The following is an 18,080-nucleotide window of genomic DNA, read 5'->3' as shown; positions in this document are numbered from 1 at the left end:
ACACACATTCTTATACCACGCTCTCTCACTCTTCAGGAAGAAAGGACTTCACCACGGTTTCAGTTAATTCACTGCTTCCTGGTTTCCCCCACCCCAGGGAGCCGCTCGGAGCATCCGTCCTTGTCGAATTCTAAAGGTAGCTTAGCAACAGCACCATCCGCAGAGTGAACCCCAGGCGCCCGACGGTAACCTATTTTACAACCACCTCCTCCATCACTCGCCGCCAGGCTTCTGTCAGCACCCACAGGAACTGCTGGGCCCCGCGGTTGTCACCCAGACCCCACACGAACAGCTCCTTCTGCGGCCCTGCCCCCATTGGCAACCCTGGCCCACCTCTCCCCGACCTTCTCACGACACCCACCCTCAAAGCAACCTCCCAGCATTTCCATAAAATCTGGGTACTCTGACTAATCCCTTTTCCGAACGGTAATTTCCCCCGAGGCTTCTGTCAGCTGGATGTGGATTTTGTAGGATTTTTAATTTTTTTAAAAAAAGATAGAGTTATGGGGTCAGCACTTATGACCAACTCCTGTAGGCGGTGAGATCTATTTTAGATATACGGCAGGATTAAAGTGGGGAGGAGAGCAGATTTAATTAAGTTGCTAATATTTAAAGAAAATTGATGAACTCCTGGTTTACGAGTAGCACGGTTGTGAACAGACCCCTCATTCCGGGGAGGCTTTTTATTTGATTTGCTTTCTGTTTAAATCCTGGACTCATTTTATTTGCGTAGCCGCACTGTCCGTTTAATTGTCTTTAATAAGGAAAACGTACCTCTGCTCGCATTTAATTTTGATTTAATTAGGAGGAAGTAATTAATGGCTTCATAAATCCCATTTTTCAGCCCCCTGGGATGAGAAACCATCACTCTTGTGTTTTTCGTGTTGTTTATGATCAAGGGATGGGGCTTGAGGGGGATTTCTCCTCCAAGGCTGGCCACACTTGATGTGGTAGAAAGAACTCTGAATGTGGTGTCAGGCTTTGGAGCCGTCTCTCATCACCTGTGTGACTTTAGGTGGGGTTTAGACCCTCTCTGGGCCTCAGTTTGCCCACCTACACAATGGGGAGAGAGTAAGTTCTGATGCACAAGATGAGACATCAGTGAGATAGCAGTCAAGGGTCTAGAACTGTGCCTGGTGTGTTTTAGGTTCCCAGTGATTGTCCATGTGTACCTGGGATTTAAGAGTGGCTGAATTAAGCAGAAATCCCAGAAGACAACTGGGGGAGTCTGATGACAGTTGTATACTTTATTATTCATGTATTCAATATGTTTGGTGCTGTGCCGCGTGCTGGGTGCTGGGGAGTTGGAATAAACAGCCAGATGCTTGACCCTCAAGGAGCTTGCAAACTCACACTCACGTGCGCGCACACACACACACACATTCAACTTTGCCACCCCCTGTATTTTCTCTGCAGGTATTGTCAGGGTACCTAGTGCGTGCCAGGCACAGAGAGTTCTGACATAGACAAACCTAACTTAGTCCATACCTTGAGGCCCATGACAGCTGGGGACACAGATGTGCAACACTAGAAGTTACAGGAGGGTGTGGAGTGGAGGGGTTTGTGTACGGGGCAGGAACGGAGTAGGTGAGGTCTCTTCAACCAAATAAGAGGGCATCTGAGAGGGCTGCCTGGAGGAGGAAACAAGCTGAATTTGAAAGACAAGAAGGCATTGATTGGATCATGGCCCCTAGATCTCCAGTAGGTCAGGATTTGAGTCTGTGTGGTTCTTGTATCAGGAGATAGGGGATGAACTAGGTGACCCCTCAACCCCTCCTGAGACCAGCACAGGAAAAGGAGAGGGAACTAATTTACATTGAGCACCTACTAAGTGCAAGGAGCTTCCATATATTATCTTATGAATCTTCAGAATATATATGGTGAAGCAATATCAGCCCCATTTACAGATGAGAAAACTGAGGCTCAGAGAAGGGTAGCCACTTGCCCAGGCGCGTGCACAGGTTGCTGGCAAAGCTGAAGCTGGTACAGAGCTGATTCTGACTCCAAAGCACGTAATCTTTCCTGATGTGTGGCTTGAGGTTCTTTTCCAAATGGTAAAATGGAGGCTTAGAGAGAAGAGGCCACCGATGACTGTGGCCTGCAGGGCACAGGGCAAAAGACTGGTGTCAAGGCCACTGTCCAAGCTGTGCAGCCCAGTGGCCACCCGGTAGCCCACTCCTTCCCCTTTTCTCCCTCATCCTCTGCTACAGGCATTGTAAGCAGACTAGCCAGATTCCCAGAGACTGCAGAGAAACCAAACTGGACTTTGGAGTCAAACAGACCTGGGGCCACCTCAGTCTCTTCACCTGGAAAATAGGGATACGTTTGCAAACCCCACAAAGTCAAGCTCAATTTCTGCAGATGGCCTGCAACACATGTGTGACACATAGTGGGTGCTCAATAAATGAGAGCACCGTCTTCCATCCTCCACTCACAGCTGAGAGTCCTGAGAAATATCTTCTTAGGGCAGAGCCACAGGCATTCCCCCTTCACTCTGGAGCTGGGACCCAGGCAGGCAGGGAAGGCAGCCCCAGCTGGGCCTGAATTCGTGACTCCCAGATCTTAGCTCCTGCCCAGGCCGATTGCCCCTGTCTGACTCTGCGGTCCCCAGAGAGCAGCCAGTAGGCCCCAGGGTGAGCTCTGCATCATATTCCACAGAAGATGACATCACCATAGGCTCTACTCCCTCCTCTCCATTCCTCACTCATAAGTGAGCCCTGCCTGGGATCTGAGTTAAAACGTCAAGGGCTGCAGGGACATGATGGAGAGCCAGGAGATGGAAAGGGAAGGAAAAACCATTAGCAGAGTGCTTAAGTCAATGTAAACATGCTCTCATCTAATCCTCCCCACACCTGTGCCAAGTAGGGCTCGGTCTGATTTCTCAGGTGGAAACACAGGGGCTCAGAGAGGTAAAATGGACAAACCTATGGTCCCAACATTAGTGAGTAGTAGAGTCAGGAGCGTGCTTCCCGCAGTTAGCCACCTGACACAGCACATGACTTCCCCTCTCTGTGCCTCAGTTTTCTAACCTGAGAAATGGGAATGATAATGTTTCACAGGACAATGATGAAGACTAATAAGATTATAGCTGTTAAGCATCTCTTCGAATGGCGTCTATTCTATCACACTGCTCAGAAGTGTTTGCTGATGAAATAAGCTGACAACAGATCAGACTGGGAAGCAGATAGAGCCACCCCAAAAGGGAACAGAATCACCCCCTCTCACCCCATCTCCCCTGGGGCAATGGTAGAAAAAATGTATAAACAGCAAACAGGAGAGACAGGTCTCCTCATCCTCAGCACTGCCAATGATTCAGGGCTGATGTCCTGAAATAATTTTATTGGGGGCATTAAACTGAGTTATGAGGTTTTTACAATCCAGCCACTTATGAGAAATCTATTAACAGTAACTGGACAGGAAGAAGGCTTCTCAGTGGAGCCCAGGACGGGCATTAATTGGGGCAATCTATAACAGGACGGGGACCCGGAAAGGTTCCACCAGACGCCTCCATTTAGTCCCCGCAATTTCTGCTGAGAATCAGCAGACTCGCCAAAAAGAGAGAGATGCCCATTAATCGGCTAATGAAATATGAAAATGTTTATGGGCCATTCAATCTTCCAAATGGCACTTCTATAATCCACCTTTCAGACACAAAGTTCTACCAGCAGAATTTATACCCCGGCTCCTCCTGCGTGGCAGGGGATGGGCTTTTGTCCCCCTTCGTGATGACTTCATGGGCACCTGTTCTCCTGCTGAGTGGGCTGGGGTCCACAGCACCCCAGCCTGAAAGGAACTTTAGGGGTTCTCTCATTCACACTCCATCTCCATGGAAGCTTAGAGAGGAGCAGGGACCTGCCCAAAGCCATTAGCTTCATTGGAATGGATTTTCCTCTGCGCGAAGCTGCCTGGGAGATTTGGGCATTGGAAGATAAGGACTTAGGTGTTTCTGATTGCAAGAAAACAGACTTCTTGCTGGTTCCTCACCCAAGAGATCTCAGGGCAGTGGAAATAGCCTGGAATCTGGAGCCTAATAGTGCCTAGATTAAATCCTGGTTATATATAGCTAACATTTAGTAATAATATAATAATAACGATAGCTACCATTTATTGGGCACTCATTATGTCTCAGACGGGGCTGATTTTCAGCTAGTACAAACTGGTATAGTTGTACTGGTTGTTAAAACCATGAAAAACCTCCATACTTGTAGTAAATAGTCCCTCTCCTCTCCCTCGCCCCAACTCTCTCAGCCCCTTGGGCCTCTCTGTGATCCAGCAACCAAAGGGCTCCTGCCTGGCCCAGCAGGGATCCTGCTGCAGTACCACTGCCTGGGCAGTGCACCCACCATGCTGGCTGTTAAATATTGTAAATGTCACCTGGTAACACCTGCTAAGGGCCTTGTGTGGATTCTCAACTCAGCAAACCCCTCAGTACCTCTGGGAGGAAGATGCTAATATGATTCCCATGTTACAGATGAAGCAACTGAGAGCCAGAGAGGCAAAGTGATGGGTGAGGATGCACAGGGAGGAGATGTCAGAGCCAAGGCTGGGCCAGGTTGCACTGTCTCTCCCCTGCCCTGGGCTCCTCTCTGGAGGCTTTAGATGGAATAGGAAAGCCCAGTGTGGAGTCAGACCAGCTCTTCCAGTGGCCTGACCTTGAAGAACCCATTCCACTTCTCCAATCTTCATTAGGAAATGGGGAAAAAATCTGTAAAATAAAGATAGCAAAACCTACTCTAGCAGGTTTTTTAAAAAAGCATCTTGAACTAGAAAAGTACATAAATTGCTTAGCCAGTGCCTAGCACATAGAAGGTGCTCTTTCAATTGACATCCCTTCCTCCTCTCTCCCTTCACTCCCTGCCATGTGCCGTGTCTTGAGCCTGGTTCTCCATATACCAAGATGAGGAAGATGCCACCCCAACCTCCTGTGGTGCAGAGTCTAGGGAGCGGTGGACCTGTAATTCACAGTGAGCTCATGGACCAGCAGCCTGGAAGTTTGTTAGAAATGCAAAGTCTGAGGCCTGGCCCCAGACCTACTGAGTCAGAATCTGCATTTTAACAAGATCCCCAGGTGAACTGCATGCATAGTAGAGTTTGAGAAGTGTTGGCTACAGCCATCCTACAAGGCTGAACATGATCACGATGGCTTGATGTACTGAGAGATCCCGGAGGTGGGGAGAGACTGAGGATCCAGAAAAGTTTTCTGAAAGAGGTGGCATTTTTGTTGCACTTTGCAAGATGAGTAGACTTTCCAAGGGCAGAGAAACAAGGACAGGACTCAAGGCAGGATCCTCAGGGCTGCACGTGCTAAAGGGGAGAGAGGTGTGGAAGTGGTGCTGGACTTCTATGTGAAGGCAATGGGAAGCCACTGGAGGGTCGTAAGCAGGGAGGCCATGTTCAGATCTGCCTCCAAGGCTGATAGCTCTGAATGCAGAGGGGAAAGTAGAGTCCAGGGACAGGGAGGGCCCCAGAGGACTGAGGAAACACTCCAGGCCCGGGATGTAAGTGAGCGTGGCTGCTGGGCCTCAGTGTCCTCACTAAAGATGTGTATGTGTTGGAGAAGAGATGGGCTTAGGAATAGGCAGCCAATGGCATGGGACGGTGAAGCCAAGAGGAGCTTCCTCCTCAGCCTCCACCTTGCCTTCCTCTCTGCCTCCCCAGATCCACTCCGACTCTGACGAGGGTGACGGGGCCATCAAGTACACCATCTCAGGCGAGGGTGCTGGGACCATTTTCCTGATCGACGAGCTGACAGGCGACATTCATGCCATGGAGCGCCTGGACCGCGAGCAGAAAACCTTCTACACGCTGCGGGCCCAGGCTCGGGATCGCGCCACCAACCGCCTACTGGAGCCCGAGTCGGAGTTCATCATCAAGGTGCAGGACATCAATGACAGTGAGCCCCGCTTCCTGCACGGCCCCTATATTGGCAGCGTGGCCGAACTCTCGCCCACAGGTGGGCTGTGGGCCCTGGGAGTGGGGGGTGGGATCAAGGTGATCCCCAAGGGAAGTGGAGCCTGCTGGGAAGGGGAGTAGCTGATCCTCTGGGAGGGACAGGAAAGACAGAGCCTGCTGACCCAGGATACAGGGTACAGATGTGAGCTCAAGTGCCCCCTGGGGTCAAGCATAGTCCTGGACAAAACCACACACATGACCTCAGCCACTTCCATGGACACAGCTCCCCCATGAATGTAGATCTGCATGTGGACACAGTGATGCCCTCAGACATGCTCATACAGCCACACCCAGTCACATATGTAGGCACAGCCACAGATCTGGACATGCCACATGCACAAGCCCAGCCCCACATACAACTCACCACTACAGTGGTATACAACCCCATTCATAGATCCAGTCCCCAACACAGGCACAGCTGGACAGAGTCACACACACAGGCACAGCTGGACAGAATCACACACACGGGCACAGCTGGACAGAATCACACACACGGGCACAGCTGGACAGAGTCACACACACAGGCATGTCTGGACGCCTTGACAGAGCCCTTCACAAAAGTTCAGCTGCACATGAACAGATACAGCACAGCCCTTGACAACAACCTCCACACGGACATACTCCCATCTTCAGCCACACCCACCACTGGGAACAGCTAGATTGGGACACAGCTGAAACAGGGCCCAACCATACACTCAGACCCACGAGTGCACACCCTGACATAGCCATGCACAACCCTAGGCAGGAAACGGGCCCTTATGCAGATAGCGCTTCTGCACAGACTCAGCCATGTACAGAGACAGAGGCAAAAGCCACAAGCAGACATGAGCATCCTGGGGTCCAGCTCCCCTGGTGTGCAGCTGTAGACAGGCATGGGCACAGGCAGATGAATGAGACAGGCAGCTCTGTCTATAGCTCAGAGAAAGCCACAGCTCACCAAAAACCCAGCCAGCTAGGGACAGAGCCTCATACAGAGATGGCTGAGCCCCCAGACACAGATTCAGTTGCACTTACCTGGGTATGACTGCACACACACAGGAGCACTGCACACATGATTATGCCCATAGAAAGTGAAGTGCACACACACAATATACATCTCTGTGTAGACATCAGACACAGCCATACTCAGAAAGGGCCATGCACACAGGAGCAGGACACTGAGGCTAAAGCTGCATGACTCTGCATGACCATGAAACCCCCAGACCGTTTCTGACCATCAAGGCCTCACTTAGCTCAGGGCTTCTGGGGCTGTGGTAGAAACTGGAGTCATGGGGTGAGGGGCACAAGCCAGTAGCCGCCATCTCCTTCCCACCATGTTGCTCGAAGTTATCTGCAAGCCAGGCTAGACAAGAAGCTGCTGCCCTAGGTCTTAAGCCACGCTCCATTGCTGACTCGCTGTGGCCAAAGGTTGGACGCTGTGCCTCCCTGGACCTCCCAGCTGTATGGCTGCGTGTCAGAGGCCAGGAGTACTTGGGCTCTAGGGAGAGAGTGCTGTCAGCCCAGCTTCCCCAGGTTGAGCCAAATCTGGCAGCTTGCTGGGATAATGAGCAAGCAGCCAGTAAGGGAAGAGGAGAAGGTGAACCAGAGAGAATGGTGGGCAAGGGATGAGGGGGAAATAGGGAACAATGAGGCTGTGGATGTGGGTGCAGACTGGTGTACACACACAGGCATGCATGCATGCCTGATGTACATGTGTGTTCCACATATATATGCAGATGTGCACACACACACCTAGCCAAGAAGCACTTTAAGGCCTGTGTGTGCATGTGACATGTTGTGTCTATATGAGTATATTCATTCATTGAACAAATATTTATTGAGTACATACTATGGGCTAGGCCCTGGGAACATGGCAGTGAAAAGGCAGAAGATTCCCTACTCTCATGGAGGGCCCATTCTTCCTAAGGAAGACAGACAATAAGCAAGTGAACAACTAGATCATTGGTGCAGTAAGGCTTCTCTGAAGACCTGGAGGAAGTGAGAGTGTGGCCCTGGGGGAAGAGCATTCCAGGCAGAGGGAATGCCACATGCAAAGGTCCTGGGGTTGAATTCTGCCAAGAAAAAACAAGATGACCAGATCATGCAGCCATGGACACCATAGCCAGGGCATTGCCTTTTATGCTGAGCAAACTGAGACGTCAGTGGGAGGTCTTGCTCAGAAGAATGACATGATCAGGACCCCACGGCTGTTCCATGAAGAATAGATGGAAAGAAAAAAGGGCAAGAGCAGAAGCAGGTGGCCTGTGAACAGGAAGTGATGGTGGCTTGGAACAAGATGGTACCAGTGGAGGTGTTGAAAAGAGGTCTCCTTCTGGATATATTCTGAAAGCATAATGGATTGGATAATGGAAATTGCTAATGGATTGGATATGGAGTGTGAGAGAAAGAAAACTCAAGGATGACTCTTAGGATTGTAACCTGAGCAATTAAATAGATGGATTTCTCTTTACTGAGATAGATTTGGGGGATGAGAGGAAATTAGGAGTTTGGTGTGAAGTATGTTAAGTTAGAAAAACATATTAGGCTGCCGAGTGGAGATCTTGAACAAGACAATTGAATATCCAGGTTCGGAGAGGGTCTGGGCTGGAGAGATAAATTTGGATATTATCAATGGCAAAGACATATGGAATTTCAGAGCCTGGCAAGAACTTAGCAATTAATTTTGCAAATGGGGAAATTGGGCCTCAGAGAGGCAGTGACATGTCCAAGGTCATGCAGCAAGTCCCTGACTTTCTAGGTCCAGCAGCCCCTACCTACTGACTTAAACTCACAGCCCTGTCCCCCTTCACCTAAAACTGACCTGCACATTTCTGCATAAAAAAGACCAGAAAGGTGGGGCGAGCAGATGCTAGAGAAGGAAGCAGGAGCCCCATCTGAAGGACTAGAGGAAAGCAGGTAGCCTGGGAAAGGCTTGAGCGAGGGAGTGACGTGGGAAGACTTGCATTTTAGAAAATTCCCTCTGCTGCACTGTGGAGAAGGGCTGAGGATGGGGAGGTGCCGGGGGAAGAGCAGCCTCATCTCCACCATGGTGGCTCCTCCATGACCACTTCACTCTCACTGCGACTCTGAGAGGTGGCAGGACTGATGGTAGCATTCCCATTGAACAGATGGGAACACTGAGGCTCAGAGAGAAGAAAGTATCTACAGTCACATAGCAAGTCAGTGACAGAGCAAGTTGCTGGGCATGGCTGCCAGGTTGTTGGAATGGCAAGGGTCCTTGTTTCACAGGTGGGGAAACTGAGATCAAGAGAAGGGCAAGGACTCATCCAAGGTCACGCAGAGAGTAGGAGGCAGAGGCAGCCCCCAGTTTATGAGCACCAGCCTATGGAGAACCAGCCCTGTCTTGACTCCCTCTCCCAGCCCACTGACTCTCACAGTCCACTCAGGAAAAAGGTCGAGAGGGAGGGGGACTCAATTTGGACCAGCTGGGAACTCAGGAGGGGGAAGGGAGAAGCAGAAATTAAATTAGTTTATTTCATTTGAGCAACTATTTGAAGGGGAAGCAAATCTGACACCAGGGTGCTTGCAGAGACTCCAGGCAGCTTTGAAAATCAGTCACAATTACTGAACCTCCTGATCCGGCTGCGGAGGGCGGGGCCAACAAGCAGTACCAGGGTCCGGGCAGCTTCAGAGATCAGAGGGAGCAGGGACGCAGCTTGGGACATGAAAGGCAGCAGCGCTTGCAAATTAAACCACTCACAGCTTAAAAGGGAAGGGAAGTGTGCCGGGGGCCTCCAATGAGCCACGCTTCTGAGCAGGGGCACACCAGTCATGTTAAGCCTCATGTAGCCAAGTGGGTCCTGAGTTGATAGTCAGGATGCCTGACTCCCTGCATGACCTTGGTCGACTTCCTGCCCCCTCTGGACCCCAAGTTCCCTTCTGAGCATAGAGAGGGTTCATTCAAGCATCAGATGTTTATTGAGCGCCTGCTATGTGCCAGGCACTGTTCCAGGCATTGGGGATTCTTAGGAAACCTACATACTATAGCAGGAGAGAATCAGGACAGAGATAAGCAAATGTGTAATATGCAAATAAATAATTAAAAATATAAAATAGGCCAGGTGCAGTGGTCCACGCCTGTAATCCTCACACTTTGGGAGGCCAAGGTGGGTGAATTGCCTGATCTCAGGAGTTCAAGACCAGTTGGGCAACATGGTGAAACCCCATCTCTACTAAAATATTTTAAAAAATTAGCCAGGCATGGTGGCATACACCTGTAGTCCCAGCTACTTGGGAGGCTGAGGCAGGAGAATTGCTTGAGCCAGGGAGGCAGAGGTTGCCTAGAGCAGAGATCATGCCACTGCACTCCAGCCTGAGTGACAGTGCGAGACTCTCTCTCTCTCTCTCTCTCTCTCTCTCTCTATATATATATATATATATATATATATATATATATATATGCACACATATATAATGAATATTAATATGCCTGATGGTGTGAGTACTATGCAGAATAAAGGAGTAAAGGAGTTAGGAACAATTTGGGGGAGTGCTATTTTAGACAGAGGGGTCAGGGAAGGCCTCTCTTTCTGAAAGAGGACATTTCTGAATAAAGATCTGAAGGAAGGGAACCAAGGAGCTCGGTCAAAAAGTGGTTTTCAAACTTTTTTGTGCATCCACATTACCTGGAGGGTTTGTTAAAACACAAATTGCTGCCCTTGTTCCCCCAGTCTTTCTGGCTCAGGAGGTCTGGACTGTTAGAAATGTCTGCATTTCTAACAAACTCCCTAATGCTGCTGGTGTGGAGACCATACTTGGACAACCCCTAAGCTACAAGAAGAATGTTCCAGGCAGAGAGAACCACAAGTGCAAAGGTCCTGAGGCGTAGCATGTTTGTCATTTTATTTGAGGAATAGCAGGGAGGTCTGTGGCTGAGGAGAAGTAAGTGGGAGAATATCTGGAGTCTGAATACCTCAGACAATGGATCGCGCAGGACTTGGTAGCCATTGAAAGGTTTTTGGTTGTACTTTGAGTGAGACGGAGAACAGAGGAGTAATTGAATCCAGCTTATATTTTAAAAGAATGACTTGTTGGCTGCCATGTTGAAAACAGACTGTAGGAGGCAAGGTTGGAAGTAGGGAGGCCAATGAGGAAGCAATTGCAATAGTGCAGCAAGAGGTGATAGTGACTTGGACCAGTGTGGATGGTGAGACGAGATGGAATTCTGGATGTACATTGAAGGTAGAGCCAACAGGGTTTGTGAGGGATTGGATGTGGGGAGTAAGAGGCAGAGGAGACAAGGATGATGCTGAAGTTTTGAGCCTGAGCAACTGAATGGATGGAGCTACTGTGGCTGAGATGGGGACTGCTCCAGGAAGAGCAAGTTTGCAGAATAAATTAAGAATTCATTCTTGGGTAAGTTAAGATTGAGGTGTCTATTGGACGTCCAAGTTCAGATGTCAAGGTGACAGTTGGATCTATGAGTCTGGACGTCAGGAGAGAGATGAGGCTAAAGATACAACTTTGGAAGTCAACAGAGAGAGGGAATTTACAGCTTGAGGCTGAATGTGTCAACAGGGAGTAAGTTTTAATAGAGAAGAACTGGACTAGACACTCTTTCAGTGTCAGGGAGCCACACCCCTTCCCTAGGCTGTCACAACCTGACCATGGGATGGCAAGAGGATTTCACAGGTCTCCCACACCCAGCTCAACTCCTCCTACTTATTCATGCCAACCTTGTGCAAGATACTATGCCTGGCACTATTGAAGATACCAGAGATAGAAATGATAAATTCAATTCAATGTGCATTTACTAACCACTACTTTATTCTGGGCACTGCAGGGGATGTAAAGATAAGTAATTCAATTAAATCCACAAATGTTTATTAGCACCCATTATACACAAGGCCTCCAATGTACTTGGCTCTGTAGGGCTTGCAAAGATGAGTCACCCAACTTAGCAAACATTTATTAGCACCTACTTTATACATAGCCCCACGGAGGATAGAGAAGTAGTTGTTTTTAATTCAGTAAACACATATTAGGCTTACTAGGTACATAGAACTTTGCTAGGTATGTGGAGATCACAGATGAGCAAGACACCACCCCTGACCTCAAAGTGGTAGCAGATCAGTTTCATCTCTTGTGCTAACTCAGATCAATTGGTAGTGACTGTCGGGCTGTATTGAGAAGGACTCTAAGATCTCATTCAGCCTTGGTAGGAAAGAATGCCATGATGGATTGGTGATGTCTGCCATGGGCAAAGGAAGGAGAATGTCATAGCGCACATGCCATAGAATTGACATTGCCAGACCATGGGATTAGGGCTCAACAGAATGTGGAAATGGGCACTTTTCCACCTATTTCAATTCCTCTGTGAGCAGCATCTTTAACAGATGGGAAAAGACTGTTTGGTTGTACAGCCTGCATTTATTTGGATATTTACTAAATAATAGCGATCAGCAAGCCTTGCGTTCACAGAGCTATTTCTCTTTATTCTCACAATCCTGGGGAATAAGCAGGATCGGTATTAGTGTCTTCATGTTACTGATACAGAAATAAATGCAGTGATTTTTCTGAGGTTCCACAGTAAGAGCTGAAGCCAGAACTAGACCCAGAAGCGGAAACCAGAACTTGAGTTCCTTGGCTCAGCATCCATAGCTTTCTTTGAGGAAAGAGTCGCAACCATTTCTTGCACAGAACTTTGCAGCTTGAAAATTCACTTTCACATCCCTAATCTCATTTCAGCCTCCTAGGGACTCTCTTGGGTTAAGTACTGACATCCCCATTTTACAGCTATGGAAACTGAGGCTCAAGAGGGGAAGGAAAGTAAAACTGGGAGAGCACACTATCTGATTCTTAAATTCGGTGCTTGGGGGAACAGAGAGGAAAGGAGGAAGGCAGGAAGGAGTGTGTTCCCCAAGGATATCATTTGGAGAGGGCAGCGGCAGGCTGGGAGCCTCCAATTGTCCCGTCTATAGCTGGAGAGAGTGTAGCTCAGCAGCCCGCAGGCCCAAGCCAGGAATCAATCGCTGGTCTCTGCAGAGACAACTTCTAAAGATGTTTTTAATTAAAGTCCAGGAAGATCTATACGTGCAATATCTCCTTGCCTAGCAACGGCACTGGCTCTCACCACCCGGGCTGTGGGGAACAGGACAGGAGGCTTCTGGTGGGGAGAAGCAGCAGACAGGAGCAGAGGCCCTGGCCCTCAGGAGTCGGTCCCCTGGCCCAGGTAATCTGGACAGGGAGGAATATATCCCTGTCTCTTTTTGTCTTTTCCATCAACAAATCATTCAACAAATATGAGCACTCTCTGTATGCCAGGCCCTGTGGCCACACAGCATTAGGGTGCAAAGGTGATAGAGCTACCATCCTGCCCTCGAGGGTCTAGCACATAGCAGGTGCTCTGTAGATGTTGAGAGAATGAATGGAACTGAATCATAAGCAAAAATGTTTGCTTTCTGCCATGGGTAGAAGGATGCTATCACAGATACTTAAAATGTTGCAGTCCAAAACAAACAAAGTCACGGGACTGCCTAACAGAGGGCCTGGTAAATGTTGAGAGGACAGAAGAGCTTGTGGGTCTCAGTTTGGGATATGAGAGTGCTCTCTCTCAGGAGGACATAGCAGATACACACACACACACTCAGGGGTTGCCTGGATGGGCAAGTCCATGGCCAGGATCCATAAGGAAAGAAAGGGTGAGAAGAGGAGGGTGTTTCGCATTCCCTGGAGACTCTAGAGGAAGGTGCTCGCAATGCAGGAGGTCCCTCACCCCACCAGGCCAAACCTCACCTTCCTCTCCTAGTTCTCCCTCCTGCTCTGCCCCCTCTTCCTGCTCTGTATGTACCGCTGTCTCTGTTCTATTTGCTCTGTCTCTGTTTCTGGATTCCTCTGGTTTCCTACTTAACCTCTGTGTTTCTACCGCTTTCTCTCTGTCTCTGCCCCACAGACTTCTGTCCCTCTGACCCTCCTTTCTCTGTCTCTTACCCACTTTCTTGACCCCTCTCTCTGTGCCGCCTTCTCTGTCACTTGTCTCTGGACCTGCCTCCTCCCATGCAGCCACTTTCCTGCATCTCCTGTGTGTCATTCATCTGCATTAGGCTGCCCTGGCTGGGAGGCTGGAAGCAGGGTCAAGGCCAGCCCAGCCAGCCGGTATTCTAAGTGATGATAGAAGAGGGAGTTGGGAGGAGGGCAGCAGGGGTGGATGTTGAGAGGGGGCTTGTTTCCTGTGTAATCTGAGCGTTCCCAGAGACTCGACAAGTGGTGTTTAATTTTTAATAGAAAGCATTCTGCACAGTGCTGGCAGCAGCAGGGGTGGGACTCATTTTTTATAAATGTTTGAGAAGCTAAATGTGAGCCTAGGGTTTCCCCAGGCCCAGTGGGGTGGCGAAAGGAGGTAGGGAAGAGGCAGGATGGTAATAATTACAAACGTCTTCATAATAATGACACGTGGTCACCTCGGCTGAGAACTCTGTTCTTTTCCAAAGTGCTTCATCTCTTTCTCTCATTAAGGGGTCTCCCACACCCAGGGAGGCAAGAATGATAAAGTGTTATCTCCATTTTTACAGAAGGGGAACTGAGGCCCAATAGATTGGGAAGATTTTCCCACAGCCACACAAAGCCAAGGACAGGGCTGGAATGAGAATTTATGTCTGTAATCCCTGAGTCCCACTCCATGCAGCACCATCCACTCCCAGAACCAGCTGGAGGGCTCCTCCTGGGGGCTCTGGAGCTTGAGTCTGGAGCCTCAACTGCACCTCACAGATAGCAAGGACTAAGGGATAAGAAAAGAAAGAATTCTGGCCTGGGATCCAGGACACACATTCCAATTCTTGTTCCACAACAAACCAAGTCAGAACAACCCAGAGATGAGGAGTAGGCAAGCCCCCTCCCTCCTGATGCTGGTGTCCAGGGGTCTCCTACTCAGGGAGGCACAGCGCCAGGTGCCTTCTGATAATATGGAGAGAAGGGAAAGGAATGAACTTCTGTTAGGCACCCATGACACACTGGGTCCTTAAATCCATCATCTCTAGTCCTCATAGCAGCTCAGAGACTCAGAATGGGCACCCCTTAATGTTACAGGTGAGGAAATGGATCAGAAAAGGTAAAAGATCTGACTGACGGTGTAGAGTGAGGAAGTGGTGGGACTTGAAACCAGGACTCTGTGATGCCAAAGCCCACCCAGTCTCCATGGAGATGTGAGGGGCATCTCCTCTAAAGAGTGTCCGACTTCTCATGCTGACTTCAGCTGGAAAGAGCTCTGATGACTTGGTGGCAACATCATCGTACCTGCTTCCTTCCAGGTGTCAGTCTCAGAACAGGCTCAATTAGTCCAGGAGGGCAGCATGCTGGCTAGGCAGACCTGAGTTTGAATCTTTCCCTACTGCTTACTAATGATGTGTCCCTGGGGAAGTCATTGAGCCCCTCTGTGACTCAGTTTCCTCATCAGTTCAGTGAGGGGTTGGGTTTAGGGCATCAGTTTTTAGACCGAGAGGCACTTTAGATGCACTCTGGAGATTGTGAAAATACCTTTGCCTGCGCTCCTCCCCAAGAGTCCTATTTACTTGGTCAGGGATGGGGCTCTGCATCAATGTTATTTAAAGTTCTCAAGAGATTCTAATGTGCTGCCAAGTTGAGAAGCTCAGTTTCTGTGCCCTTCAAGGACCAGCCTTTCCATATATAACATTCCACATGGATCCATGGGCCCTGAGATCCTGTTTAGCCAAGAATCAGTTGGGCAACCCTTCCCATTCCAGCCTGGACCTAGGCCCCTAACCACCACTTAGCAGAAGGACTGGGCGGCAGCACCACGGACAGCAGCCCGCTCCCGTCAACCAGTCCCAGCTCTACTTCTGGAAGTCAGGGCTTGAACCAGCTGTAGGGGAGGGAGAATCTAAACCCAGTTCCTGTCCTTCCCCTCCTCTTCCCTCCCCTGCTCCTGTGTCTGAGTCTTCCCTCTCTCTCTCTCCCACCTATCTACTTCTACTCCAAGCAGTCCCTCCTCCTACCTCTAAGGCAGGATATATGTGGGCTTTGACATCAGATCCACGTGGGTTTGAAACCTGCCGCTCTTCTGCACCAGGTGAACTTGTCAAGGTACTGTCCTTGGTGCTGAGCATAGAAATCTGAGTTCTCACAGTGATCCACGAGTTTAGTAGTATTCTTACCCGTCTCACTAATGAGGAAATGGAAACACTAAGAGGTTCATTACTTAACTTCACTCAGCCTCCATTTCCTCCTCTTTAAAGTGAAAATATTAAAAGCTTATCTGAAGGCCTTGTTTTGTAAATTCTATCACATACAAAAAGGGCTTATATCATAGTATCTAGTACAAAGTTGTTATTTAATAAATGGAAACTATCTTTATCAGTTATTGAATAACGATACATAATTCATAATGGATTTCATTATTAATTCATGTTTGCACCCTTCACTGTGCATAGCAGTCTCCTCAGCTGTGAAATAGGAACGGGGCAGGGGTGTGCTGGAGTCAGCTCATACCAGCTCATGAGAGCCACACTTTGATTTTCAGGAGTTTTGTGGGCCAGTTGATATCATGTTGGTAGCTTGAAACTGGGCCATGGTGAGAATATTTACACCATGGAAATCAGCAAACATTACAAAGCAGGGCACTCCTCCCCACCCCTTCACCCCTCAGAGCTGACTCACCAACAAACCACTGCATCTATGTCACAGAGCTGGTGTGAAGTCTGCAGGAGAGAATGGACATGATGGGGCACTGTGAAATATAAACTGCTGAACCTGTAGAACCCCCCCTCGAAGTGGTCCCACAGTAGCTACAAGCCTGGCACCCTTTTGTCGGCCAATTCTGGGGAGCTGCTGACTTCTAAAGAAGGTGGGAGGGCGTGTGTTGCCCAAGGAAGCCATTCCCCTGGGGCCTGGGAAACCAGTGGTGAATCACTGACCCTTTACCATTCCCACGTGTCGGCATTAACTGTAATGGCTGCAATAAAGAATCCTGGATTGGGGAAATGATTCCATCATCCCCTCGGGAGTCTCTGAGATGCAGCCAGGGAGAGAGAGAGCTCAGCCATGTCTCTGGGGAGTCACTCAGCCCTGCATTGTGCTTTGCCCAGGGAGTGGGAGGGACATGCGGGGGGAGTGACAGGGAGACCCTCTCTCATAACAATTACAACAGCCACTAGTTATTGTGCACCCACCATGAGCCTGATGCTTTACGTATCTTCTCCCATTTCAGCACCACTGTGAGGGAGTCATAATTGTGCCATTGTGTACTGGCGTGCTGTGCCTCTTGAGATGACAACAGTAACCTGCACTTATTGGGCTCTTGGCATGGTCCAGGCACTGTCCTCGGTGCTGGACGTGGAAACTGAATTCTCAAAATGATCTCAGGAGATTTGTAATACTACCACCCTCATTTCACAAAATGAGGAGATTGAAGCACAAATGGGTTCATGATAGATCCAAGGTCAAACTTCTAATAAGTGGCAGTGCCATCGCTGGTTGTGACTCAGTGCACCAGACCACTGTCCCCAAAGTCACTATACTTGTGCTGACACTGCTTCCTAGAAGGGACTTGGCATCCCAGAGTCCCGGGTTCAAATGCCACCACTTCCTTACTCTGTGCCTTCAGTGAAATCTTTTCCCCTGTCTGACTTGATTCCTCCTTTATAATATTAGGTGGGGGGACCCACTCTGCATCTCTGAGATACTATGAGGATTAGAGATGATGGATTTAAGTGGCTGGTGAAGCCAGTGTGTCATGAGTGCTCAATAGGACATAATTCCTTTCCCTTTTCTCTGTACCAGCAAGAGGCACCTGGGGCTGTGTCCTCTCTGAGTAGGAGACCCCTGGGCACCAGCATCCAGAGGGAAGGGACTTGCCCGCCCCTCTTCCTCAGCTTCTCTGGGTAACTCTGACATGGTTGACATGGAGCTGGAGTGGCCAAAGAGACAGGCGCATTGCAGGGACGTTTTAGGAGACTGTGGCTGGGAGGGGGAACCTGGAGAGGGAAATGAGAAATGCAAAAGAGTGAAAAATAAATACATGTGTCTGTCTGGAATGATAGAGGGCCCCAGGCTGGAGGCGGGAGAGGCGGGCGGCAGGCTGGGCTTAGCAGAATTGCTGCAGTAGCACTTCCAGATTCTCACTCATTAACCAGGCAGTGAACTGGCCTCACCTCCCAGCATGCAGGCCTCCTGGC

The 18,080-nt window shown here is 49.4% G+C and overlaps 1 protein-coding gene across 1 annotated transcript in view; it reads left to right on the top strand.

Annotated features, from left to right (window-relative positions):
* Window positions 1-18,080, top strand: part of CDH22 (cadherin 22) — a 135,162-nt gene that overhangs the window by 61,993 nt on the left and 55,089 nt on the right. The window contains exon 3 of the mRNA XM_015148909.3: window positions 5,659-5,953. Within this exon, the coding sequence (XP_015004395.2) occupies window positions 5,659-5,953 (295 nt within the window). The remainder of the gene's footprint in view (window positions 1-5,658; window positions 5,954-18,080) is intronic.

The sequence above is a fragment of the Macaca mulatta genome, chromosome 10 (genome assembly GCF_049350105.2).
Source record: "Macaca mulatta isolate MMU2019108-1 chromosome 10, T2T-MMU8v2.0, whole genome shotgun sequence".
NCBI lineage: Eukaryota > Metazoa > Chordata > Mammalia > Primates > Cercopithecidae > Macaca > Macaca mulatta.
The sequence above is the reverse complement of the archived record's forward strand: the minus strand, read 5'-3'. Positions and strand labels throughout refer to the sequence as shown.